This window comes from Dermacentor andersoni, chromosome 9 (genome assembly GCF_023375885.2).
Source record: "Dermacentor andersoni chromosome 9, qqDerAnde1_hic_scaffold, whole genome shotgun sequence".
In the NCBI taxonomy this organism is placed as follows: domain Eukaryota; kingdom Metazoa; phylum Arthropoda; class Arachnida; order Ixodida; family Ixodidae; genus Dermacentor; species Dermacentor andersoni.
The window spans coordinates 39,597,302-39,624,750 of record NC_092822.1 but is presented as its reverse complement, the minus strand read 5'-3'; the positions used below and the strand labels follow the sequence as shown (position 1 = coordinate 39,624,750).

Sequence of the window (27,449 nt, the reverse complement as noted above, 5' to 3'; positions counted from 1 at the left end):
CAATAACACTGCCACGTTGCAGTTGGCGGTGAAGAACCACACATCGGCGAAACGTGAAAGCAAACGAAAAACTAACTGTTTAACTGCGCAAACCTGTGCCAGGAAAGAAAAACAAACAAATGTCGCTAGATGCACAACGATGGCGTCGAGCATAGTCGGCGACCGTCGAAAAGCTGACGTGCGGATCAGATCAGATTATAACGTCACTCATCGAACCTCGTGGCGTAATCGCTGGTGCTCGCGTGCGTTCTAGAATATGCACCACTGTGCAGGTGAATTGAAAAAAACAGCGGCAGAATGAACGGATTCAAACCATTTCATTTGCTTGAAGTGGTCTGTCGTCATCGGCAGACTACTTCGGTGTTGCAATAACTGTACAAGTCGTCACCGGTCGGGGGCCCACAGACATGCAGCATTACCGACGAAATCGTCAAAATTGACATCGCCCGAGGCACGGCTCAAGTCGCCATCATCCCTGCGGGACACGTTGCTGCCGTCACTGTCGTCGCCTAGGGAACCGGTAGCGTCCTCTGCGGAATTTCTTGCGTTTTTTAAGCTCTGAGTTACGCTCACGAGGTGGCGCCAGTAGAGATCTAATTTACAGTAGCAACATACTTTTGCCTCCGAAACTAGACAAGTTTTTATTTTCTTCTACAGTAATCTATGGTTTCTCGTCGAGATTTTGCAGTGCATCCGAGTTAAACGAAAAGTCGAATTAACCGAGGTAAAGCTAATAGGAGTCGACTGCAGATTAAGATGAGCTGTTATAACGAATTTAAACGTAAACTGGGATAGACGCATCGTGATTGTCTTACGGAAGTCTTATAGACGTCTAGAACGGGACTTTTCATAAGAACCGACAATAAACACGTCTAATATGTCATACAAAGATGTCCCACCGAGATTCGAGTTTGTATATAGTCTCGCCTCGGTGATACCTTTAGTAGTGGTTTGTTTTAGAAGTTAGTTTAGAACCAGTATTTGCGACCAACCACGTCGCCGTTCCGTTTATGCTCGTTTTATGCTTCCAGATATTTTCAACCTGCACACCACTGCTGCATTTTTTAGGGTTAGTGTTATTTATAGCCTAAATATCGGCTTTCGCTGGGTATTCGCGGCAGTAGAGGTAGGCGGCAGCTTTTTAGTACCACGTTTCCCGGCGAAAGACTGCCTCGTCGCCCAGAATAAGCGAGATTCTGCGAGACTCATTGTATAGGGCTCGGTTAAAAAAGCCTTGCTATTGCTGCCTATAGATAACGCTCCGTTCCACTCCTACACAAAAGAAACACTAACGTCCTGCGTCGTCAGCGCTTAATTTCATAACCCGTTACTATATAACAAGAACGGCGGCAGTCAAATTACGCGCTGTTTTCGCCGCTATATACTGGTGCGCAATCCCATTCACGAGCAGACGACGAAAAAAAAACAAATCTGAGAGTGAGGAGGTGGCGAACGCAGAAGGCATACGGCAGAGCTAGCAGAAGTATGGAAGCAGACGACGTTCGAGAAGGCAAGGTGCTACAGGGGCACAGCTGCTTGCGGCGCACTTCACTGGCGCAGGAGAAACAGCCTTATAGTGGAATGGGGTCACCCAGCACAGCGCCGGTTATCGGCCTCCTCCATCACGCCGAACAGCCGTCGTCGCGCATACACGAGCACGATCACGCGAGCGTGCTTGAGAAGGAAGACGCGTGCGCATACGCTCCTGTATACAGCAGTATGCGGGTGCAAGTGTTGTACACCCAACAAACGAACAACCCCATGCGCCCCCGGCATCCCCGAAAACCTTGCGCACCGCGCTTCAAATTCTACACGTCGCGTGCCTGCTGGCTAACTGCAGCTGCCGGCCTTACACACAACAAGAACGCGCGCGTGTACACGCCGCGTGGTTGTCGTGGCCTCTCGTGGCGCGCGAGATTAGGCGCGACACCCCGGCCACAGCAGCAGCAGCAGCAGCAGACGACGACCCGATTTGTAAACGGGCGCCGTAAGTAACGCGCTCTCACCTCCCATTATCGGCGGCGATGCAGAAAGGGGATGGAAGTATCGGGTTTTACGGCCTTTCTTCTCGTGATTAGCCATCGCGCAAGGTGACGCGTACGCACGGAGGAAGGTGTATACACTAGCGGGTGTACAAAGTATAGATGGAGGCGATGTTGTTCTCCGAAATGCTATACGTGCTCTGAGAGCAGCAACAAGCGCACGTACCGACGACCTGTTCCACTCTCTCGACGAGTCATGTCTGACCTCCGTTGAGCACATCGATTCTTTCAGGATTACGCGCCGCGATCGCTGCGCAGACAGCAGCATCGAATTGTGCGAATGCTTAGAAAGGTTGCGTTCGTTTTGTTCGGCTTCTAAAGGCTGTCTTCCTTTTTTCGCTCTTTCGAAGCGTGAGAAAGGTATACCGGTTCAAGTGCAGAGTCTGCAAAGACTCGACGTGATTTCAGTTCACGTCTAGAACTCTTCTTCCCAGAGACGTGTTTTAGGCTACCCTGAAGTCCACATTGAGACAATAAACAAAAGTTGCTAATAAGTACATTTCTTTTTGGGTCTGTTGGGCTATATACATAGACTATATACATAGACATATACATGGACTGGTTATTTGGGGAAAGAGTGGAAGCCCAATAGTGCGCAAGCTTTCTAGTGGCATTCTGTAGACTTCGCACAGAAGAAATATCACCGAGCTTTTTGTAAAGACCTTCTAAGTAAATTTTCGTGAACGGATGTGTGCTCTCGTTAATTTATTAATTAAAGTGAGCTCGACTGCACACCTAGCCTGGCAGAACGCTCGTTTTCCACTCAAGCAATCAACGTTAAATGCGAATAAGACACGTTACAGCTAACACACGATGACCTCCCCAAGACATTATATATACAAATCAACTCTACGTGCACTGTAAGTACACTATGCACAGTACACTCCACTGTTAGAAAACGCCTAATTATCATTCAAAGCAACATTAACTTAAATGTATCAATAACTTCATATGATGTATTGTGTTCGTATGTGACGCGTAAAAATGATTCACCTTGGAGCCAACTCGACTTTGCAATTGAAATACTGAAATTCTTTCCTTCGAGAGAGTACGCGAGGTTCTACAGTATGCAGGAAGCACAACCTTCATTTAGAGTCTCGTCCCCCCCCCCCCCGCCCCCGAAAAAGAAAGCAGATTTGGTGAGTTATCGTTCAAAGAACTTGAAACACGAAGTTTACAAATCCGTAACTTTCATTGCATCAAGAACAGATACATCGCTATTCCGTAAACTGCGTCCGTAAGAAACACGTGAAGCAGACAGATAAAAAATTCATACGAGTCTACAACTTACCTGTAAGCGTCGCAAGCTTTACAAGGATTTTACGAAATCCCGACACACCAATAAGTGCGTGGTACACATCATGGCGGGGTATAACAGATCAATGTCATTCTATGCAGTTTACATAATTTTGATGTGACGCACGCACGCACACAATGTGTGTGTGTGTGTGTGTGTGTGTGTGCGTGTGCGTGTGCGTGTGTGTGTGTGTGTGTGTGTGTGTGTGTGTGTGTGTGTGTGTGTAAGAGAAAGGGGGTTTTGTATTGCAGAATTGGAAGCTTGACGTTGCAGCTTTTTTTCTTGTGTTTCCAGTTTATTCCAATCTGGCCTGTATACGCGGTACAAAATTTCGTTGCACTTGGTCTCGAACGTTCCTCTTAATTGTTCCTTTGTGCTCGCTAACGCAGCGCGTTGCCGAAACACTGCTAGAAATATCGCATGTCGGCACTTAACGAACGATAAAATAAAATACGCAAAAACTCATCTGGGAGTTAGGTCTGAGTATGCGCAAGCGTTGTGCCACTCGGTCATCTCCACGCAGCCCGGTGGCATTATCAACGTGATGAAACTTGATCCAATCGATACAAACGACAGCGCTGCGGCGACACGAACTGCTGCCGATGGCGGCGCAAGGTGAACTGATGACGCAAGCAAACTATTGCAGGTGGCGGCGCCAGGTGCGATGGTGACCGTTCCGATCATTATAAGCCCTTACTAAAGCCCCTTAAACTTCGTAAAGAAGAGGCATTCTCCTCCTCCGCCTCCACTCCTCGTTTCTCCTCTTTCACGCTCCCTCCTCGACCGTGGCGCCGCCTACACTGCTCGAGCGTAGCAACGGCGCCAACATGGCCCCTCGCCATTTCGTAGACGCTTCTCGAACAAAAATGGCGCTGATGCACGGCGCGAGGGCCCACGTGATGCTATTAGGCCAAAAGCGACGCGCCGTCGGCCTCGGCCAGAGCGCGCGAGGAGGAGGCGGCATTCTTCAGAGCGTGCCACTACTTTACGAAGTTTAAGGGGCTTTAGCCGTTACCGCTCTTTAACGCCTTATCCGTCCCGGTTGAACCATTATGAACCGTGATCAACCGCACTCCGGCGGCGGCTGCGTCTGGCGCGGCCGCGGGGGCCGTATATTGAAAGCGATCAGCGATGGCGAGAGCGAGCGATAGGCAGCACGAATGTAAATTAAGCTCGCTCCTGCAGAGGGTGCTATCTTGAAAGCGATCGTCTTACGGCACGGATGGACGGACGGTTTCACAGCGAAGCTGTATATGGCTGTAGCCGATTCGTCCGTCCGTCTGTAGCCTGTACGCCGGAAACTCCTCCGGCGCCACTCCATGCGCATTCGCGAAAAAGAAAAGAGAAAGACAGGTACGCGATTGGCTGCGCCAGTAGTGATGTCGTTGCTCCGTCGCAACCAAGCGCGCGCACAGCAGTTTCCCTCCGGCTCCGGAATGGGTCCGCCACGCGTCATACGTACTCCTGAGGAGCAGGCAGCTTTCGATCAACAACGCTGCGAGCCGAACCAGAAACGGCCTTGTCTACGTCGCGCCGATGCTGCAGCCGAGCGCAAGCAGCATCTGGGTACCGAGGATCCGGCAGCCTACCAAGCCGTCGTTTAATGAACCGTCGGGATTAACCCAGTGATAAACACCGAGACCCCACGTTTCAGCTTCGCTGGTTAACTATCTGTGCGGAGTGCTTGGGCGGCGATATTTCTTTTCTCATTGCGTAAGCATAGAAATGCTTACGCAGTTAAAGAAATGAAAAGTGGGCGGGTTACATCAGCGCTTTCCCGCAGTCCCACTCGCTCAAAAGGCGGCCTCATCAATTCACGCCACCCTGTCAAGATAGGCGCTTCTCTATTCACGAAACGATAAGGAAACGCAACACGCAAAGGGGCGTCGCACTCCGGGCGTGATCAAGACATCCAGCATGGACACTCGACCAGCTGACAAGGCCGGAGAAAAAAAGCGGTGTCTGATAACGGACCGGTCCTCTCGGAATCTAATCGCTATAGCAAGCCGACATGGAGCAAAATGCCGCTATGATGCCTTGAATTCTTCACTCGAAACGACCGCGAAAACGTGTACTGGTTACTTCTAAACCAGCGCACTGCAACATGGCGCTACTACCAAATAGAGTTTCATACAATTACTACTAGGGGAAACCGTGGCGCTAGCGTCAACGGGAGCTGCAAGCAGGGCAGTTCGGCCAGCATTGGAATGATGGCTGGCACACGGATTTGCTTAAGCTTCGTCCTTCTGGTTTCGAATGGCTTCGTGACTTAACAATATGATCATTTCTAAGTACAGCGCAATAAATAATTCAATAAACATTATTAAAATTGTCCGACGGCCGGGTTCGAGCGGAAGACCTCTGGTACAGAAGTCTGATATTGAAACCATTACGGCGAAGGACGCAAGGACAAGCAGAAGCACTGCAATTAGCGGCGATTATGCGTGCTTGCAGAGTCTTATTACCTTCTGCATTAAAAAAAAGAAGTATCACTTGCTTTGAAATTCAGGCCAATTTATATAAAGCGTAATGAACGAAGCCACGAGAACGTCCGAAGCCCCAAGCACGAAGACCAGACAAATCCATCTACTACCCATCATTTCCATGGTGGCACGAACGGTCGTAGCGCCTTAGCTCCCTCTAGTAATTACTGTAGGAAACTCTACGTTATTACAAAGACATTGCATTATTACTGTCGTGACGACTGATCCTTCCGGGTGTCATGTACCGGCACAAGGCATTTCGACGGGGCCGAAATGAGAGAACGCCCGTGTGCCATGGGCTCAAAATTGGCTGGCCAAAATTAATCCGGAGTCCTCCACTATACGGCGTTCCTGGCAATCAAATTGTGGTTTTGGCACCTGAAGTACCGTAATTTAATAATGGTGCTTTATGTTCGGGCAATGAAAAAAAAATGGCCCACAACAACGTCTCAAGCAAGCACGTCTCGCTCTGTGTACAACGCGGAGGAACACAAGATGTGCACGCAGAGGAACATCACCCGAGCGTCCACTAACTTAAAGCATTCGCCATTAGCATCACCACCAATCAGTGTTAATTAACGCAGACACCAGTAAAAGCTTTGCTTACACCGATTCCCACAGTGCACGGGACCTGCATGATATTGTTTCTTCTTATTATTGTTGTTTATTGTATATCGTGCTTTGTATTGGCCCCCCGTGCTTAGGTCATGTGTTCTGCAGTTTCTATATGCATAGCCTAAATAAATAAGTATGTTGACTTGCAGAAACAATAGAGTATAATATTCCTGCGAAAGGCAAACGGTGCTTCCTTGACGCCTGACGAGGTTCTTAGCGCCCGGGCTATATAAAGGCGAGGTCTCCGGCGAATTCCCCCCTCCCCCCCAAATGGCCACTGCGCACGCTGTACTTTTTTGTGCAAAGACGGAAAAGGTGTCCGTCTTTGCACGGCAGACCGAAGCCGCCGCGGGAGACAATAGAGTTTCACATCACACAGAGAGAGAGAGAGAGAGAGATACAGAGAAAGGCAGGGAGGTTAACCAGAGGTAGTTCCGGTTGGCTACCCTGCACGGGGGGAAGGGTTAAGCGGGATAAAAACAGAGAGTGAGTGGAAGGGGGAGATAGAGAGAAAGCGAGACGAACACTAACAAAGCGCGTACACTATAGAGCGGTAGGGGGCGGCGTTCTCAGTCTATCGTTAAGCCCCGTAGACCGCAGGAACCTTAATAACGCGAGTAAGGCCTTCAACGCGGATGTTCTTTCAGAGCATGTGATGTTCCTTCACATCACAGCTTGCTGTTTATAGCCCATATAAGCGGCTCTCGTCTGCTCGGACCCCGCGCTATATAATGCCACAGTGACACCGCGAAACAATTGCATCTGCGCGCTCAATCTCGGACAACGTGTGTGCGCGGGTCTCGCGAAGCCTGCACTATACCGGCGGCACGGCTCACTGAATGACAAGGACCAAGGACACACACAGACGCTCGAGTTGGGCCGCATCAATCACGATCCGCCGCCGCCGCCACCTGCGGCCTCCGCCAGGAAGTCGCTCTCGCGATAGCTCTCCCCGAATGACGTAAACGCGTGGAAACGCTTTTTCGCGCATTACGTTCTTCTTTCTTTGTCAAATTCCGCAGTTTACGCATTTAGAACGCGTCAAGCAAGTGACCACCCCAGGATTGATCGTCCTTGTATAGAGCTGGATCCACCGTACACACGATCAAGTGTGTCATCGTCGTCATGACCATCGTATCAGCCTATAATTCCCAGCGATATGATGATGATGATGATGATGATGATGATGACGACGACGACGACGACGACTGCAACAACTATGACGAGAGCGACGACGGTTAAGATGACGATGATTACGTGCGCGAGCGTGTTATTGCAATAAGTGCTACGGGCTGCCTTATACAACATGCCCTGGTTTTTCAGTCCCAGCTATCATCGCCTTGTCTATCGTAGTTGTGCTTCCTCCGCACAAGGGGTCGCCCGGGACGCACTAACGTTACGCTTATCTTTTTCATTTTTATTTTTCCTCGCAGCGTTCGTTGCGCGGTTTCTCATCTCCTTCTCAACTCCCTCAAGACGCGATAGCAGCTCTAAAAGCTTGGCGGCGAGTTCATGCCCCGACTCTTGGCTATTAATCAAGAGAGGTGTCAACTCGGGCAGCAGGCGCCACTGACAAGCGTCAAGCCTAGGGCTCCTATTATCGCGATTATCATCATCATCATGTTTTCAAGGCCGGAGAAGGTGAAAATGACACCATCGAGTCACGCTTTGCCGTGAAAACAAGGAAGTACTCTATCTTGCCGCTAACTATACGTATACACAGGGTGTTTCAGGGAACACTTAGAAATTTTCTTTTTTTACTTTCCTTGTGGCAGATGGCACAATTCTAGTCTATGAGCAGGTCCTCTCGAAGAGGCGGACATTACTTGCACACAAAAATTGATATAATCGCCTAACTAACAAAGATTCACTAATTAAATTTTAACTAGTTTTACCTTACCGTTTGTGATTTTATGTCTGTGTACGGGTGCTTGTGGATGTTGCGTGTGTATTTATTTGTGCGCGTGCCTGTGTGTGTGGCCTTGCATGCGTATAGCTGCTTGCGTGTGCGTGCGTGTGTTTGTGTTTGCGTGTGTGTGCGTGTGGCTGTGCTTGACTGTGTTTGTACTTGCTTGTGTGCTTGCGTGCGTATATCTGCTTGCATGTCTGTCTGTGTTTGTGTGCTTCCATGTGTGCGTGCGCGTGGCTTGGCTGTGCTTGACTGTGTTTGTGCTCGTGTGTGCCTGTGTTTCGTGTGTGCGTGTGTCTGTGCTTGTGTGATTGCGTGTGTGTGTGTGCCTGCGTGTGTGTGTTCGTGTGTAAGCATTTTTTGCATTAAATTGAGTTGAAGTTCGCGTTCATATTTCGTTGATCACGTGTCCTTGTCAATTTCGCACTCCCTATTATCATGTTACCTTAGAAAAGAGGACAGTGTGAGTCCAGAACTGATTCTTTCATTGCATTGCAGTGAGTCCCATGGCTGTATACCCAACGTGGAGGCACCGAAGGAAAGCAGGACGGGAACATTCAAGTTAAAGCCAAGCTTGATGACTTACAGGAACCTAGAGAATCCTCCTCCTTTCGATGAGGAAAATGCCCGCCAAGCAAGTAAAATGTGGTCAACTGTTTCCGGTTCACATCCACATACGACACAGAGAAGATACTCCGAAACCAGACGTACCGCGTCGTCGCCGGTATCATCGTCGCCGTTTTTATCTGGCCATATCTACCGCCGTTTCACTACACGGCACTGGAGGCTTTCAACAGTCCAAGTGGTCCTCAAAATAAAACCGTTTATTCTTTCCCCAAAAGAACGCTTCGTCACTCAGTATGGTCACTGAACTCGGCAGCGGGCCTACGCGTGACGGTTTCGATTGAAGGACCCTCTTATTCTTCGGCCACAGTCACACGTACAATTCTATCGTGCCTGCTGCTAGACTAGCTCTTTCATATGATCGCTTCGCGTTGATCGTGATTGTGATATCCATACTATATGGCACATAAGCCACAGGTGGGGTTTGACCAAGAAGCGGGCGGTACAATTGAAATAAGAAGTGGGATAAAAAAAAAGACAGGCGTTAAGATAAGCGTCAAGATAAGAGTTGTCACATTGCGCATAGCACGGGTGATCGAGAGCACGAGAGCACGTGCAGGCGCGCGCCAGTTTCCTGTTAAGCCAAAGACGTAGGAATGAAATGGCCAAGTTTGTGGCATTTGAATGAGCTCTTCACAAAAGCCTCGCTTCACACTGACACCAAGACGTGCGTTGGATATGCACTTTCTTTTTTTTTTTTCGTCGATAAAGGAGGACTACGTCGAATCCCAAAACAGCCAATAACTGAACTCGGGGAAGTTTCGATAACTTTTATACCGTGTCACACTGGCCCGGATGCTAGAAAATACTGCGAAATCCACGACGTCAACACTCTCGGCGCGAAACGGGATTCGTTTTCTCGTGTACAGTAATAAACTTAATACCGCAAAATTAACTCAAGTAGAGCCTTAAACATACTTTATGAGTCTACACTGACTGAGCTTTTTCCCTTTAGAGCAAAGACATTGCTGTTTTTCAGAACGCTGCCACGTGATGGCGCCTCGCACAGTCGTCGCCTAATCCTCGCCGCGCTTTCATCGCCGCAACTACGTATGTGAGAGCAAGCCGGTGGAAGACGAAGAGAGATCGAATCCGCATTACTGGGTTTCCTTCTCGCCACAAGTATATAAAAAAAGAAACAAGCAAAAAGTAAAGAAAGAAAAGAACGTGCGAGCGACAGCAAGTGCCGTTCAGGGCGTTCCTTTCTTTTTACTAGTTTGCTCGATGCGTCGGCGACGAAGCGGGTATGCGCATCACGCAGACGACAGAGCCGTGCTACACGGTGAAGACGACTCCGCGCTGCGAACCGCGTCAGAAAACTGCGCAGAAAGGCATTCGCCGCGGTCTTACGCGACGCATCTACACACGGGGAGACCGTACCGCATGCCACGGCGAGGTATGCGGTCTCTTTCTCTCTCTCTCTGTCTCTCTCTACACACTTTTATCTCCGTTCTAAAACAGTGCACTCATGTAAAAACACTCGAGTGGCGCGCCAACCAGCCAGGAGGTGCGACGCACTGCTGTGTTCCTCGGCGATGTCGCCGTCTGCACTGCAGAACAGACGACGTGGGAAAACTTGAGTCTGTTTCTAGCAGACGACGTGGGAAAATGTCTGTTTCAAGCAGATGACGTTAAAAAAACACACGGTATGCCACTATTAAACTGTTTATCCGCGTTCTTAAAGAGGGGAGAGAAAAGAAATATAACAGGAACTGCAGGACTCCGCGGTGCATCGTCCAAGGTTAATTAGTACTTAAACTGATATCGTGTTGTTGCACTGAACACAAACAGCATTCGTTTATGCAGGATTTTCTCGTGCAGCGACCTCCTAGATACGAGACTCTAACGACGATTTCAGCTACTGCCACTTTATAAAGAGAGAGAGAGAGAGAGAGATCGCGGGACCTGGTACCGTATACTGGGGTTGTTGTTCTGGGCACAGTCAAATGCCACCAAGTTGTCGAACTCCACAGTGTCGTCATTTTTGAGCCGATCAGAGAAGGCGAACCTCTCAGTCAGCCAATCAGATGGTAATATGGCGGAATATATGGCGGAATTTTACAGCGCCCTATTAGCAGCTCAGACGATACCTGGCATGGAGGAAGAAAGAGACAAAGAAAGGGCGTCGCGTTACAGTTTTGAAGCCTAGTCATATATATATATATATATATATATATATATATATATATATATATATATACTGCAAAGGTCATGAGGGAGGTAGTGGACAAATACTGCAACAAGGGAGGACAATTCCTGCTCTGGTGAGGGAATGTCGTTGATTAAGCTTAGTGGGCCTTTCTAACTTCTTTATTTATTTATTTAGGTACTCTTAAGGCCGCGAGGCGTTACAAGAGAGGAGCGGTAGTGCGAACAACAATAGGGGGGGGGGGGGAAACACATCATACACTTGATTACAAATTTTCTTCACTTGCAGATTTGAAGGGTGCAGGCGCTGCGAGGGGAAACGACGGAGGTATACACGCAGGTGATTCCTGCCGATCCTAGTTTTTGTAACAAAGTATTCGTAATAACGTTTAGTACGGCAATTCGGCACTCCGACTTTGAAATGATGGTCAACGCGCGATGATACGTAATGTGGGCCGGTGAACAGAAGTTGTTCCAAGTTTCCGTTAAAATAACAATTTTTTTTTGAAAAACGTACAGTCGCGCTTGGCAGCGTCGTGCGGAAAGGTCAACAAGATGTACAGTATTTTTTTTTCATGTGTGAAACGCTATAATGGCGGGAATAATTAGACAGAACGAAGCGTGCAGAACGATTTGTAAGTGATTCTTGTAAGTGATCTCTCACCTATAATGCACGTTTGCACCTATAATGCACGTTAATGCACCTATAATGCATTGTTCTTTTACCTAGGGGGCGGTCAAATTCAGGTCGAAATGTGGCGACAACTGCACAATAGACATTATCGTAAAGGTGCTAAATCGGTGTTGTTTTTTCTTTAATGTACACCCGTTGTGGCACACTCCAAGCACTCCACGTGCAGCGCGCTTATATGAACTTTAAAAGCAGGCTGTTCTTACACCCATAAAGGAGTCAATGACACGTTGCGAGAGTATAACGCCTTATCTGCGATGCCCGGAGCATTGGCATCTCGTCCGTCGAGTGATGCAAGATTCCTTACGAAATGCAGAAGCTTGGCGACAGATTTCATTTTCTTTTTCCTTAAAGTGGCAAGCCTTCATGATAGATAACAATCACGTTCCAGAATGCGTAATATGTATAGGGAGCCTTTGTACCAAATGTTTCAGCGGAAAGGTTGAAATCACGGCGCAGCAGAATCTACGAGACAGGGGACTGACGCCTCAACTAAATTGTCTATACTTGGAATATCATCTACAATGTTAGAGACACACCGCAATTGCTAAATTCAAGTGCAGCCACAACGTGAAGCGCGCCAGTTTCCTGTAAATTCTGAGCTCCCATAGCAGCAGTTTCTAGAAACACACACACCAAGTGTAAACGGTGCGAAATTTACCGATGTTCCACTTAATTTTTTCGTCCTGCGAGAAAATGCGTGCGAAGCACACGCACACAACGTATATGTTGTTCAATTTTAGCTTCCTACAGTATAGGCACCACTCAGTAGTAGGGTCGTGCGAATATTCGAAACTTACTAATAACGAACCTAATAGTGTCCTATTCGATTCGGTGCCCGAATAGAATACGTTGCTATTCGTAAAAGCGAAAATCTTACGAGCACATTTCGAATATTTCATGACGTCAACTGCTCCCAAATAAACATAGCTGGAACAAAAGTATGATCAATTATCGCCCAGCGGGCATAGCGTAGACATAAAACATTTGAACCTGCGATGTAGAACAGGCCACGCCTCTTAGGCATAGCCTTACAGGCTGTACAGCGATCATTCGCACTCTCTGAAGAGCCCTGTGCGTGCGAAGAAACTTTCCTTCTATAATGCTCCATTTGGGCTTTTAGTTAACAACGCTTCATATTGTACGCGACAGAAACTTGGGTAACTTCAAGAATACTCGGACGTGGACCCCTCTTTATATTAATATTGATAACGACTGCTCATTAATCGAAAACTATTAAAAAATTATTCGATATTCCATTCTATTCGCTTTTGGCACTATTCGATTCGTGTTCGATTCGGTCTCAGGAAATCGCTTTTCGAACACCCCTATTCAGCGGCTACACTGTAAAATAATTTACATCATAAAAAGTGAAGAAGGGTGTAAATGTGTCTATAACTCACACCCTTAGGGTGTCCGTTATATAAATGACACCCTAAGGGTGTGAGTGATAGACACATTTACACCTCTTTTCACTTTTAAGGGTGTAAATTATATTACAGTGTATTACACTGACCCTAACGCATATACACTGATGGTAATGCATGTTGTCAAAGAAAAAGTTTTAAAAAAACTCTAAATTTCTGTGACTGCGGTGAGCGGTCGTAACCTGGAAGACGTGCTATTTATTGGCTCTATCGGATTAGCGTCACACATAAAACCATACGGAAGCGACGAACGGCGGATGTCGACGATATCTGGGCCACTTGAAACGCATTTGAAACGATGCTGTATATATTGTGAGGCACTCGAGTGAAAAGGAACAAGAGCTTTTTGTTCGAAACAATGCATTGCTTTATAATAAAACTTTCGCTTCCAAACCATGCCGGAAGTATAGCGCTAAAGCCCCTTAAACTTCGTAGAGTAGCGACACTATCCACCTCCGCCTTCCCTCCTCCTCGTTTCCCCTCTCTTTCACGCTTCCTCTTCGACCGTGGCGCCGCCTACACTGCTCGAGCGTAGCAACGGAGCCAGCATGCGCTCCTCGCCACTCCGAGGACGCTTCTCGAGCAAAAATGGCGCTGATGCACGGCGCGAGGGCCCACGTGACGCTATTAGGCCAATAGCGAGGCGGCGTCGGCCTCGGCCAGGGCGCGCGGGGAGGAGGCGGCACTCTTCAAAGCGTGCCGCTACATTACGTATAGTTTAAGGGGCTTTATATAGCGCCGGCAGAGAGCACCTCCTCTTGGCGACTGCCCTGAACTATGCAGTAACCGCGCAACTCCGACGGGAAAACGAGAAGTCGTTTTGCAGCACTGTGGAAGCTGCAGGACTCCTTAGCCAATAGGAAGGCCGAATTCCCCTATAGAGATGCGTTCACCGGCGCCACGTCGTCTGCTTAGTGGCTGCTTAATTTGCGGTACGCGGCGAGCATGCGCGGATGTCGCAACGTGTCACGTACATCGCTGTAACGTATCACGTGCCAAGCAACAACAAAAAACATCTAATCCCGCCACTAATCGGACACTTACGCCCTGAACTACAATTGCGCTGCACAAGGATACTGCCTGTGTACGCCTCGCGAACATTCGGCAGCGCTGCAAAGGAATTGAGAGATAGAGATAAAGGAGGCCGCGGACACAATAACAACTTAGATATTTCTCCGAAACACTTGGTATACGAAGGATGCGATGCGGAAGACGCTTCAAGTCCAGAGCCCCGAACTTTGGCGTCTGCATTACACTTAAGCTCATTTCACAATGGGACGGCGCGGCTGTTCGTTCAAAGGTGGGCCGAACATTTCCACACCGTATAACAGCGTCCGGTGCCTTCGGATGTAATAGGCCTTATTTTTTTATCTTCGCTCGCTTCTTTTGTCACGCGTGCGAGCGCGCTCACGAAAAGAACGGCCAAATGCAGTATACCGGCGCCAAATGTGAGACGCCCAGTCAAGAAGTTCGTCCCACATAACATCCAACATGTTAATTCCAACATATCATAACATGTCATGTAAAATGTTATGTGGATCCAACATAACATCCTTATAGATAATCAGGCAACCTATGCAATGAAGCAGAGAGGAGACTACATGTCGAAAACCTACGCATAAGCTACCTTGGGTGTGCGTAAGATACTTGCCTGCATGCAACTGTATAATAGGTGGTTATGCCCTCTATAGTTCATCAATAAATTACGAAAATAACACATCGAGATTCAGCGCAGGAAGAAACCTTGTAGTCCCCGACACATGGAGCCCAAACGTGAAGACGCCATTTGCTATGCGCGTTCTCGAAGCCCCGCTCGCCCATACTTCTTGCTGCTGTTTTGTAGAACAAGCATACACCAACAACTTCATATAGAACAAAATATTTTCTGGTGGTTTTAGGCAGCGCATAACCGGTTTGCCGACGATCTGGCGCTGGCCGCCAGATTATAGCTACGTCACGTATGCGCTGAAACTTCTCGTGGGTTGATGCCACTTGTAGCTTGCGCTCCAGCGCTACATTTTTATTGCAAAACAGTTTGTAGGGCCCGTGAAATTGAAAGCCATTACGGCCCTATATAGCGGTTCTTCGCAGCTGTGCGCAAATGAAACAATGCGCTACTTCTGTATCCTGCCCACAGTGAACGTCTCCGTGGCTCACAAGGGCAAACAATATACTCACTTTTTTTTTATAGCTCAGCGGCGAAAGTCAATCGCTACAGGCACCCTGGCAAGATAGCATACTGAACGGACGCACGTAAGGAGCCGGTGAATGCATGTGGATCTGATTGGTTAATTTAATCAATGAGATTATTATTTTTATTTTTTTTGAGTCTGTCTGTCGAAACGAAACTGGATAAAGCCAGGGGGCTATATATTATCGGTCGGTCAATTTAGGAGACTTGCACTCCGCGCGGTGGCGATGGTAGTTTCGTACGTAGGCTAGCCCAATCAGCCTCCCCGAAAGTGATCGACAACGAATGCCGGTCCAGGTGCTACCACGGTTCTCTCTCTCTCGCTCTCCCTAAATTCTTTACCCCCATTCTGCGTCTTGTTTCCGTGCTGACATGCCATCGAATCTGAGGCGCGCAAAAATCAGTGATGAAGATGAGCCACAATAAGAACGGGACTTTTTTTTTTTTTTTTTACTGATCAGAACGTCCTATAGCTGGCGGTCATTCCTCGCCGGATAAATGTCTGGGCCACCTCGCATCGGCTGCGCGTGATCTGAGCCACGCACCCGCTTCTCCTCTTAGGCAATGCAAGCCAATGTAAGTCACATGCAAGCCAGCCGCCGTTCCCCTCATCTCCCTCGAACGTCGATGCCGCTACAAATGTTTCCAACATAGATCCACGCAATAATAAACGCAACGGCAGCGTTTGTTCCCTCTGTGTTACGTCCTTGTTTCGAAGTGCGCCGCCATATATGCTATCACGATTAACCAATTAGCCCACCAGTACGTCTTAAGTAAATCACTACGAAGTGTCTTCGGTTTCCCCACTGCGTGCTATTTATTCCTCGTGTTCGCGCTTAAATAAAATCCTCCGCTCAGACTACATATAAGCGGCCCCACATGCACCAAGCACTTCCGCAGCCTCTGTGTGAGCTCCTGCGGCATCGCGAAGTTCAGCGCGTAGGCCTCGACTTATATTCCAAAAAACTCCGGTTCTCCGCTTCTGTAGGTCGCTGCAAAAAAAAAAACAAAGGGCGCGGGAGCGCGGTCTACATGGGTAAGGTCGTCAAGACCGGCACGGGGCCAATATATGCTGACATATGGGCCCGACACCGCCGGTCGCGCCCTGCATCCACCAGGCACGTGAAAGTATCTCGCAGACACGCGGCAGCGTTTCCGCCTTGTACTTGGAGCACTTCAAGTACTCGAGTACTGCACGCACTCGAGTACTCCAAGCTGTACCTAGAATGTGCCAACAGGTACACTCCAAGTACAGCTTTGCCCGTGTTTCAGAGCCATTATGCAAAGGCGCATAGACCTCTGGCCTATAGCTTCTGCGCTTAGAGAGATTAGGATTGCTTCTTCGAAATTTGGGCAACTAAAAGCAGATAAAACGTAGTAAACAAAGCCGCGATGAAGTCTGAAGCCGCAAGCACGAAGATCAGACAAATGCACGCGCTATAATAATTACCCCCCTGATATGTTTAACTGATGCTTTTTTACCTTGTCATGTTCTTATGCTACGGTTTTTGCCTATATATATGTTCTTCGTTTTAATAAAAATTTAGTTGAGAGTTAGCGCTCGTCCTGTCTGCTCCTTTCTGTGTCCGTGTTTCACTTCGCGCTAGAAGCCAAAATCATCCATAATAATTTGTCTGGCATTTTGTTGTACCGATTAATCAGGCGATCGTTGATGTGGCACGATGCATTTTTTTAACGTTGGTCAAGGTTTGTGACGCATTACTGTTGTGCTGTTTTACACCAGCGCTTGTTGTATGGACTCTTCGATGCCTCTCCTGCAAGGTCCCACACTTTTGCCCTCACCCTGCAGTACTGTAAAACTAAATAAATCAAATTCTTATGGCACCTCAACGATCGCAGAGCTCGAGTGATATTAAAGGGAAGTTCTATGGCTTATTGCATATTCGTCACCGGCAGAGGCTACAGAAGTGAAGTTTGGGTAGCGACCTCCGAGATTATCGTGCGTTTCCGGTTTGAATCTCGGAGGTCACAGCAGCTCGAGCCACCATACAGGGCGCCACTCCCATCGCCCACTCCCAAGCGCGCGCACTAACCCACCGCGCGGGAACAGGGGCGAGCTCAGAGGCCGGGGTTCTCGAGTTTCGGGACACTCTCACTACTTTCAACGAAATCACTAAGCACTATCACGTTGGTAGGAGGACTTAACCTCCCCCTTCATAGCAAACCTCTGGCGTCCACTTTACGCGTGCTTCAGACTAAGTCCTATCCCAGCCTGGCCCGTTTTCAGACGATCACTCCAGAGGCGCTTTTACCTCTACTTGCCCAGACTGTGGGTCTGTCAGCAATCTAGAACGCATGGTCTGGCGATGCCCCTCGTTACAGGTACGCATCACGGAAGAAGAATGGAGCTCTGTCATCCAGAGCTCAGAACATTCACGGCAAACTTGGGCTGTCCAGAGAGCCCACGACGCGGAAGTTAGGCTCGGCCTACCAGTCCAGACGTGAGAGCGGCCCACAGTTCTTCCCTAGGGCAGGGCTTCTCAGGACCTTGTCAATAAAGTTATTTGTCTGTCTGTATGTTCTGCATTGTTACGATTCCCGGCGGAATTTTATAAGCAACATTTCATGCTGCTGCAGCACAAAACTGACGAAGTACGCAAGAACCTTGAAACACAGACTAAATGCGCCGTCTTTTTAACTGTGTCCCTTGTTTTGCGCTGCAGTTAAAAGCTTTAAAGTCCATGAACTATCCCCCCAACTACTGTTAAGTGATGCGAACTGCAGAAATAGCCAAATTTGCGGTTCCGCATTGTATAGGTCTGTTCGATCATGCACTGGGGAAAAAAATATTATTTAGCCACGCAACGAAAACTTTGTTCGCAAGTTGGTTCTGTCACCCTTTCCGGCTTAGAATCGCTGAGGTGGCTGAGCAGGAACCACGAGTCACCGTTAAAATAAATCTCTACCGACTTAGCACTGCGCTTAGGTAAAGGTCTTGTGCTTAAAAAGGTCCAGTAATGACCCATGGACTTCATACAGGAAGTTCGTTTGACATATAACGTCCTGCAAATCTGTGGCAAAATGCATTGATCGCACAAGCCGCACGGGCTGCCACAAATTACGTCATATTCGCCTCCTCGCGTAGCTGCGCGGTACGCCGCTAGGGGTGCCCGTCGTCTGCCAAGTGGGCAAAATGAACGTCGTTAAACACCCGTGTGGACCCACCATGGTTTCTTAGTGGCTATGGTGTTGGGATGCTTGCTAAGCACCAGGTCGCGAGATCGAATTTCGGCCACGGCGACCGAATTTCGCTGAGGGCGAAATGCGAAAACACCCGTGTACTTAGATTTAGGCGCACGTTAAGAACCCCAGGTGGTCAAAATTTACGGAGACCCCCACTACGGCGTGCCCCCTAATCAGATCGTGGTTTTAGCACGTAAAAGCCCATAATTTCATTTTAAACACCTGTGTGGTTGCTTGCCTTACGGCTTTGACGTAGTTGCTTTGGTGACACCTGCTATCCGTCTTTACCAAAGTGAACTGAAGCGAGCTTTGCTTGTATGGTTGCCTTTTAGTGAAGGCTGCTTTTATTTTTTTATTTTTATTTTGTCGAGTATCGTCCTTTTGCTGCGCTGCTGTTTGCTGGTGACTGTTGCAGGTTTTCGTTCTTTTTTTCTTTCTTGTTTTGCGATGTTCTAGTTCGTTCAGTACCTTTCGAGAGCCACTAGTACGCACATCGGCGCCTTTCTCTCTTTCCTCTGCCATCTCCTTATATTGTGCGCTAACAACAGTGAATGAACAGGCCTGTCTCGCCGATATAGCATCGCCCGCGCGAAAGCGGCATCCTGTATGCCACCCTGCACGTCAACTATCGACTTTGCCTTTTATGGCATTGTCTTCACGTTCGAGCCACGCACTGACGGGCCTAAGAAAAGAAAAGGCGAATAAGCATAAGAAGGTCTAATGAATAATTCAAATAAAGGACCGGAAGCAGCCTGAAGTGATAAGTTTTTGCGAGTTGTCAAGGCATTTTAAGCTCCTGAATGTCGAGTCATTATACGCGCATCTTTGGGAATAAAATTAACCGCGAACATATTCTTTAAAGTCGCGTGCAATCCACGAACGCTACACAGAAAACGCATGGCGTCCTAAGACGAGTTCCACAATTTGTTTTTAATCGCCCGTCGCGATGGCGCAATCACAAACACTGAGCTGGATCGCTGTAAGTTGTGGACATTGCTCGCACAGGAAATGGAGCACTGATTTATTAACACACCTTCATAATCAATTTTTATTCGATTACTTCCGGGCACACTCGAACAATTTAAAAAAAGAAACTATAGCAGCAGTTTAAGATAGGACGTCGTCAACCTATACGTGGTTAAACTACACTGTTCCACTTTTTTTTGACAGAACGCCTTTTCACGTGTTGCAGGTGCAAAATAACTGGATTACCACAACGCATTTCGTAGGACACATTGGGGACGCATGACTCAAAACGTGCTATGCATTCCTCCGCAATTGTTCCAAGTGTATACGCTTCGTGAACTCACCGGCTACGTCTTGTCAATTGCAACATGTGCCGCAAATTAACTATTCACAACATCGATACGTGATCGCTTATTATTTGCCAATTACGCGCTTCAATTTCTCGTGTATACAACGTCCGCCTCTACGAGCAATACAGCTCGAGGATTGTGCTATCGTACACCTGCCACAGGCGATTTCGGTTCAATTCTGTCAACTCATCTTGAAACGCACGGATATATTTCCTATACAGCTGGACAGGATGGCGACGTCCAATTCCGCGCAACGCGCCAGGCGCGAAAGCTCCCTGCAGGATAGGACGGCAGATAGCGTGAGACTGCCAGCGACGCATGTGTGCCCAAGCACACACATAACACACACACACGTGCGCATTAATCTTGCGCGCTTTTGTTTCGTTTCGAGCAGTGCTTGCTGCTATCGCGTGACAGGAGGCGGCCTACCTGTCGCGTGACGACACCGCGAAGGCTGGCACGGACGTCTGCTGCCGTCGGGCCGATAGGGTTGACTGTCCCTCTCGCCTCTATTTACGTACGCGGAGGAATGCGAAAAACGAGAAAAGAAACAACAACGTAAGTAATTGCGAATTAAGACGGAGAGGTTCTAGAGAGGACACCCAAGGCGGGCGAAGGCTCGAGAAACGAAAACAACACAGTCGGGCTTCTCAAAGAAAGGATAAGTAGCAGGCAGAAGTCGCGTGCGGCCGTGGTGACTGTGAAAGGAGGAGAAGTGCAGGAAAGGGGAGGGGGGGGGCTAACGGCACGCCAACTCTGAACCAAAACAAACGCGCGCTTTGGATATCCGGGCGTACGAGCCGTGCCCCCGGCCTTCTTTTTTCTTCTTTCTTTTCTTTTCTATTCCTTTCTTTTTTGCGGAAGAGGCCGGCGAATACAAGACGCTTTCACCGCCGCGCAAGGCACGACGACACGCGGAAACCGGCGCAACCATAAGTTTCGAGTTTCGCCGTTGCTTTTCGTTGAGGGCCTAGCCTGGTGGCTGAACTGGGGGAAAAAAAAAATGAAAACGAAAATTGAGAAAGCCGAAAGCTGCGACGACGCCAGCAGAAGCATCGAAAAATACATGCGCAATAATAACAGAAGTGCTAGAAACACGCGTTAGTGCGAAGGCCGTGCGCTGCGACGACTGCGATCGGATGCGCGCCGGCGGCATTTCGATGAACTCAAAAAGAAAAGAAAAAAGAAAGAGAAAGAAAGAAAGGAACACTGCCGTGAAGCGCCCCGATCGCGCATTTGTCGCCATTCCGACAGGGCCGACCGACTGCCCGCGCCGAATATTGAGACCGCGCTGCGTCTGTACGTCAAGGAAGGCGCCGCATGCGCCGGCAGTTTCTGGAGAGAGAGCCTCTGCCTCCCGACACATTTCGATATCGTCCCTTCTTTTTTTCTGTCTTACCGCTTCTGCCGTTCGTCCGTGATGCGAGCTAAATGCACGGAGTTTCCGAAAGCGTGGAGGATCCGAAGGCGGCGGCGGCGCCGATGAGCGAAGCGTATCCGCGCCACGATATCGTCGTGCAAAGACCCAGAAAACACGAGCGCGCCGGCTCTCCTCACCTTTTTCTTTTATTTCCTCTCCGCAGACCCCTTGTGCGAATTCGCCGCTCCCTCTTTCCAGTGCCTCGATCACTGCCGAGTCTGCCCCGGTCGCAGCTGGTACCGGCAGTTCTGAGCTCTTCGCAACGAACGCTCGTCGCAGCCCCGCGGTCGGGGACCGTAGACGAGAAATCTCTCGATCGCTCTCCTCACTGGCTCGATCCCGCCGCCGCCGAGGAAGTCAGCAGCAGGGCATGGTCGCGGCCGCTGGGATTCCGCATTCCGGGCCACACGCACACATCGGTTTTCGGCGGAGCACGCCGAGCACACACACAAAATAACCGCACCGCCGCCCGCGGGAAGATCGCGGGCACCCGCACGGCACCCTTCGAGAAGCCAAACGCGCACAGGCGACTTCCTAGCGCGCGCGCGCGCGCCAGCACCCCCCACCAGCACAACACAACACACGCAACGCAGCAGCCAGCAGGCCACCGAGAGGCCAGGCCGATTTTTGACGCTCTGCTCCGGCGGCTACCGTCGGCGAGCCGAAGCGAGCGGGCGTCGCTCCTCCCTCCGTCCCGCACGCGCACGGGAGGGCGCTGCGGAGGCGAACCGGATGTGACGTTTTGCCCGGTGGTTCCGGTGGCGTTTGTGGCAGGTGCTGCCATCTGTGAGCAATTGAATGAAAGCAAAAAAAATTGGTTTCGGTTTTGTTTTTGAACAGGTGCATCTTATGGGACAGGATACATCAATGCCTTCTCGTAGATAACTTATAGTGACTTGCGATAGAGAGAGAGAAATAATAATTGTGAAGAGCACGGAGATGGTGAAGAGGAAGAAGCACTATATTCCGCAACAGCTTGACAAAACGTTCCGCTTTCCCGCAGCGACGGCAAATCTCGAAGGCCATGCTTTTAATACGATACACTGCAGTCGAAAATACGCCATGACCGCTATGTTTTAAACATTAGCAATGTCATGGAAGATGCAAATATTCTTCTTTCGTGAGCCTAAATGGAGCGTGCGTTATCTCTCAAAAACGAAGCAAAAATTTTTAAGCCTACCCCTGGTTAATGCATTGCCCTGGTTTATCTTCTCTTAAATTTTGCTGGAAAATCGCAATTTATGATTCGAATCGTCCTAAATATCACGTGGCACGCTTACTTGCCTAAGTTGTCAAGAAAAAAACTCGGAGATTGCCTTCGCCTGCGCCCCTCGCAAAGCGAACATGGCAGCCCAGTCACTTTCGGAATTTGCAGTACGGAAAAGCATGGCCTTTGAGGGTGGTTTTTGTTGTTCACTCAGGAGATACATCTAGAGACGCAGCCGAAGACAACCTCTTAAAAACCAGAAGAGTAGCAGTGCTGAGCCTGTGTTGAACTACCCGGACCATAAAATGCAAGCTCGCTGCTAAATTTTAGTAGAGCAGCGGTAAGTGTAAAAGCTCTTTTTCTGCGATATTAAGAGAAAAAGAAACGCGCGCAAGATGTCCTCATGGCCAACACCAAGGAGGTTGGTCAATAGCAACACTATCGTAACAGGGACTGATACCACCTGAGTACAAACAGAAATTCAAACATGACTAATGAGCATAAAGTAAGCCACGAAGTCAAATAAAGGGGGAAATGACTACTGTGAAAGTTCATTATACTCTGCTATCACGGCTGCAAAATACATATTCATCACGGCTGCAAATACATCGCTATCGAAAAGCGGCCTGGAACCGCAGCGGTTATACATCTACTTCTGGAGTGGCAGTCCCATCCGCCGCCTGCGAGAGCGAGTGAACCCGGCGGCGGCCATGTTGCTAGAGGCAAAAGAGCGCGGATCCAGCATAGGCGGCCGCGCTCCCTGTGTTTACGATTCCGCGATTGAAAATAAAAAAGAAACCCCCTTGGAAAGTATATCAGCCCGCACTTGCTTGCCGCCAAAAACAAAAAAAGAACATAATTACAATACTCCCTAATGCAAAATTTGATCGCAGCTCTATACGTGCACGGACATCTCTCTCGCTCGGCCCGTTGCAAACGGAGCGAAGTGTGGCGCGACTGCCTCGCTAAACGGGAGAACGCGAGAGGCAGCGCGTGGGTGACCCGTGGGCGCGATCCACAGTACCGCGGCATACAGACCTCTGCTCATGCAGCGTTTTGTTTCCATATATGGTATCGGTGGCGTCATCGGTGAACAGACGACGCGTGCTACTCTTGCGCCATCTCGTAGCGATCATCGCCGCAGAACGCCGACTTGCGCGGCACCACGCTTTCGCCACACCTTCTTCCTCGCGCTCTCTTCGCTCTCGCCATCTTTTATCTCCCGCTGCTCTCCGCGTCCGCTCTTTCATCCTTCACTGTGCTCATTCACTCGGTCACGCCGAGGTAGCCGGGGTACGCCGTCGATTTATTGCCGCAGGCTTTGGGAAACGCTATCGGCGGGACGCTCCGCCAGTTTCACTACTCGCTTGGTTAAATTATGAGCGGTCTCTTCCTACAAACTAAGCTTGTGCGATGCGAGTGCGTAATGAACATTCATCACTGTTCCCCCACTAAATGACGTGAAAGATACGATAGGCGCTGCTTTGAGGCGTGCCAAGGAAACGGTCTTCGAAGTCGCGCGGTGCTTCACCGCGCAATCCGCCTGCTTTGTCGTGTTCAATTGTGTCGCGGGCATTTCTGGAGTGATGTTTGTCAGATAACCTTGGTGGATGTTATGAACGACGACGCGCTTTTTTTTTTTTTTTTTTTGTCGACTGGGATAAATACGCGTCAGCACTCGCCCTTTCACTTTATTTCACGACAGCAGTTCGAAGTAACGATGAATAAAGCGTTAGGGGCGTCAGCTTTCTTGCGTTGTTTCCTGTTTATTTATAGTAATAATTCCTGTTGATATGGTAATTTCTATGTAAACATTTTTTTTTTTCGTTTCCTGAGAAACCGATAGTTCACCTCGCGATATTCGTGGTTGTGTTATTTACGTGCAAATACGGTAATTACTCTCTGTTTTAGTGCACAACATTACCGAGCTGGCTTACACAAGGCGCCACAAGCTATTTGTTTAGCATCCCGAACAACTTGATAGTCATATGCTGAAGCCAGAGCTTGCGCCATGCAGTTCACTGTGTATGTTTTTCTATAATTGTTATGTGCTCAGAAAAATTGATGCCACCCATCCATCCCGTCTAGAACTTCAAATTGTCACACATGCGGAAAATAACAACATCGCTCGGAAATGCTACAGGAACAGCAGTAAAAAAAAAAAAAAAGCATTCCATTGAGATCTGGACTTTTACGATGCATAATGGTTCACTATACAAGCTAATTTTGTAACTCAGGTTCTGCGTGCATTCAGTTTTAAATATTACTACCTCGAAAGCAGTGTTCAAGCTTTTTCTTCGCAATTCGTTCGTTTAGCATTTAGTGATATGGTGCACCCGAAACCTTAGACAGTACTCTGCAATATTCTTGTAGAAGAGTTCACGCTGCTGTGTTCAAGCCCAGCTTTGACAACGGAATTCGTTGACGGGCCAGTTCGTGCACATTATTGAACAAGAAACTTATGAAACATAAAGACGCGCACGCAAGAGAAGTGGTGTCAGAACGAGCACTTGAACTCGTCCTGCCCACGTGTTCTCATGTGTACGCGCTCGTCTCGCTGGCTTTCCTCATTAAAACACAGTCGCTGCGCGGAACCTATACGGTACAAACCGAACAGAGTACGTCGTCGTACAAGGACACCACAGATCTATTCGAGCACAACCCGAGACCGCCGAAAGCCAACGGCGAGATCCCATCCTCTCCGTTTAACAAGTAACCCATGCATGTACTACATAAAAATCGCACTTAGCGACGTGCCAACGAGTATTTATAGGACGTAAATGGAAATTTAATATTGACGTGAGCACCTTCCCAACCGTAGCCAAATAAAGCAAGCACACGCACGACGTACGACTGTCCTGAGCAGACGACGCGAGCTTACGTTACAAATGAAATGCTACATCCGACATCATCCTTACGCAAGTGGTGCAGCTATGACCTGCTGAGGTGTTGCACTGCCCTCGGAAAGCACACCACGATCCGTTAAGCACTGTTGCAAGAGCGCACAATCAATAAACATGACGAACATAGTCAGCTATGCTCTGCAATGGCGGTTCGGGCTTCTTGCCTCTAGTAAGATGGCGGCAACCGGCTTCACTTTTGGAGAGCCACCTCCACGCCCGAGGTTTAAAAGTACATAACCTCCAGCCCGATTTCCGACTCAACCCGCTGGCGTCGGGTTCACGTTAACCACGGTGTAAGAATATTATAACATAATATTCTTCCACCGTGATGTAAACGTAGCCATAGACGTCGTATTTTGGACACCGCCTACTTACCTTCAAGCAATCCTGCATGATTTCTCTTCTGCTTCTTTTCTTTAACTCAATTACCGCCTTTCATTTATTCATTTAATCTTATTTCAGTTTAAATCTGCCTTCGGATTCTCGACTACTTCACCATTGTTCAATCAGTTATCATCATCATCTTCGACCAACGCACAGCGTGCGCCCGTGCGCCCCACTAACGTATTTTTAGCTGCGGAGTCGCCAGGAAGCAATGTGATTTTGTTTGGCGGCGTTTGAACAGTGGTGTTTGCTCGCGCAGTTATCATCGGTTTGACAAGCACTCGGCCATGGACGGGAACGACCTGGAGATGACGCAGGTCATCCACGGCCAGGACGACTCGGATGATGAAGCCGAGCGAGAGGTGCGTGTTGACCGTTTCCCGCCACCGCGGCTCGCTGGCGTGCGTCTCCCTCGCGGTGTCCGTTTTTTGTCCATAAAGTTTCATGCTGCCGTGGCTTTGTCGTTTTCCCCGACGTTCACTTCATTTCTCCGCTGCGGCGGGATGCCGGCGTTCTTGCTAAGTTTTTGTTAGCGGTGCTTCAGTTTCACCGGCTCCCGTAAATTTAGCAGAACCACTACCTAAACTAGGGACGCGAGAGTCCTCGCCCTAGCGTCTCGCTCAAACGAACGGAACGCGGTGTTGGCGAGGTCCTGACTAGTGTTCAGGGACGGCGTCAGAATTTGGTTAACGAAAGCGGGAAGGACTGCGGCAATCGTATAACGATTGTGATGAAACTTCATCATTGTGAAACATTGCCGACTGACGGACCATAGTTACTTTCAGCCACCTCAGTCAGTGGATGAAACCCGATTTGAGACTTGTTTAACAGTCTTGTATTCAACCGTGCAACGTGGGACGTCAGCGTACACGCACAACTTCATTGAAATTCCAGTGCTGCGCATTCTTGCGCGTTGTGTCAGGCGAACAGAAATAAACAGGTGGTTTACACTGAGATGGCGCCACCGACGTAGACTAGGTCACGGTGTTGGGATGTTCTTACGCCGAGGACAAGTTCAAACGTGCAAAATGCCCTACGTCGAAGGTGCTCGTACCAAACGGCCGGACGTAACCAGCTCAGCGCGGGGCTCCCTTCACAGCCGGAAGAGGGCACTGCTCTACCGCAAGCGCTCGGCTTCGGACTAGTGGACGCCCAGTACGATGCCCCTGAGTTGATTCAATTGATACGTGCCATCTGCTCACAGATATTGTGGTGGCAGCACTGGCGTAGTCAGATAGGGCGCACACCGGCCACGTGATGCCGCCCCGAAATTTTAGGTTTATGTATGGGGCTCCTGCATTGCCCAGGGGGCGCTGCGAAAATGGTGCTAGAAAGCGCCCTCTGTCGTAAACTGGGTAGTAACAAGCTCGGTCGTCTGCTTTGGGAAGCACGTTTACAATATGGACCCGCCACTTCCGGTTTTGTTGTACCACGGCTTGCAGCAAATATCAGGCACCAAAGATTTTTTCAGGAGCGGCACGCTGCGTAAAGGCAATAAGTTATGCAACGCCGAATACGTGTACGCCGTTCAAGAACTAAGCGTCGCGGTGTCAATCGCAAGTGAGGTGAGTCGCATATGAAGTTGAAC

The 27,449-nt window shown here is 48.9% G+C and overlaps 2 protein-coding genes across 4 annotated transcripts in view; one reads left to right on the top strand and one right to left on the bottom strand.

Moving 5' to 3' along the window:
• LOC126527708 (uncharacterized) overlaps nt 1-22,077 on the bottom strand; it is a 418,438-nt gene extending 396,361 nt beyond the window's left edge. Inside the window, exon 1 of the mRNA XM_055068895.2 lies at nt 21,505-22,077. The gene's annotated coding sequence lies outside the window, so the exon portion shown is untranslated. The remainder of the gene's footprint in view (nt 1-21,504) is intronic.
• A 3,954-nt stretch (nt 22,078-26,031) lies between these two features.
• The window catches only part of LOC126527706 (uncharacterized), a 39,647-nt gene continuing 38,229 nt past the window's right edge, over nt 26,032-27,449 (top strand). For 2 of the 3 annotated variants that reach the window (XM_050175571.3, XM_050175570.3), the window contains exon 1: nt 26,034-26,223. In XM_050175571.3, coding sequence (XP_050031528.2) covers nt 26,149-26,223 — 75 coding nt within the window. In that variant the 5' untranslated portion in view covers nt 26,034-26,148. Of the gene's footprint in view, nt 26,224-27,449 lie in introns of all 3 variants that reach the window. The other variant, XM_055068894.2, reaches the window with a different exon arrangement.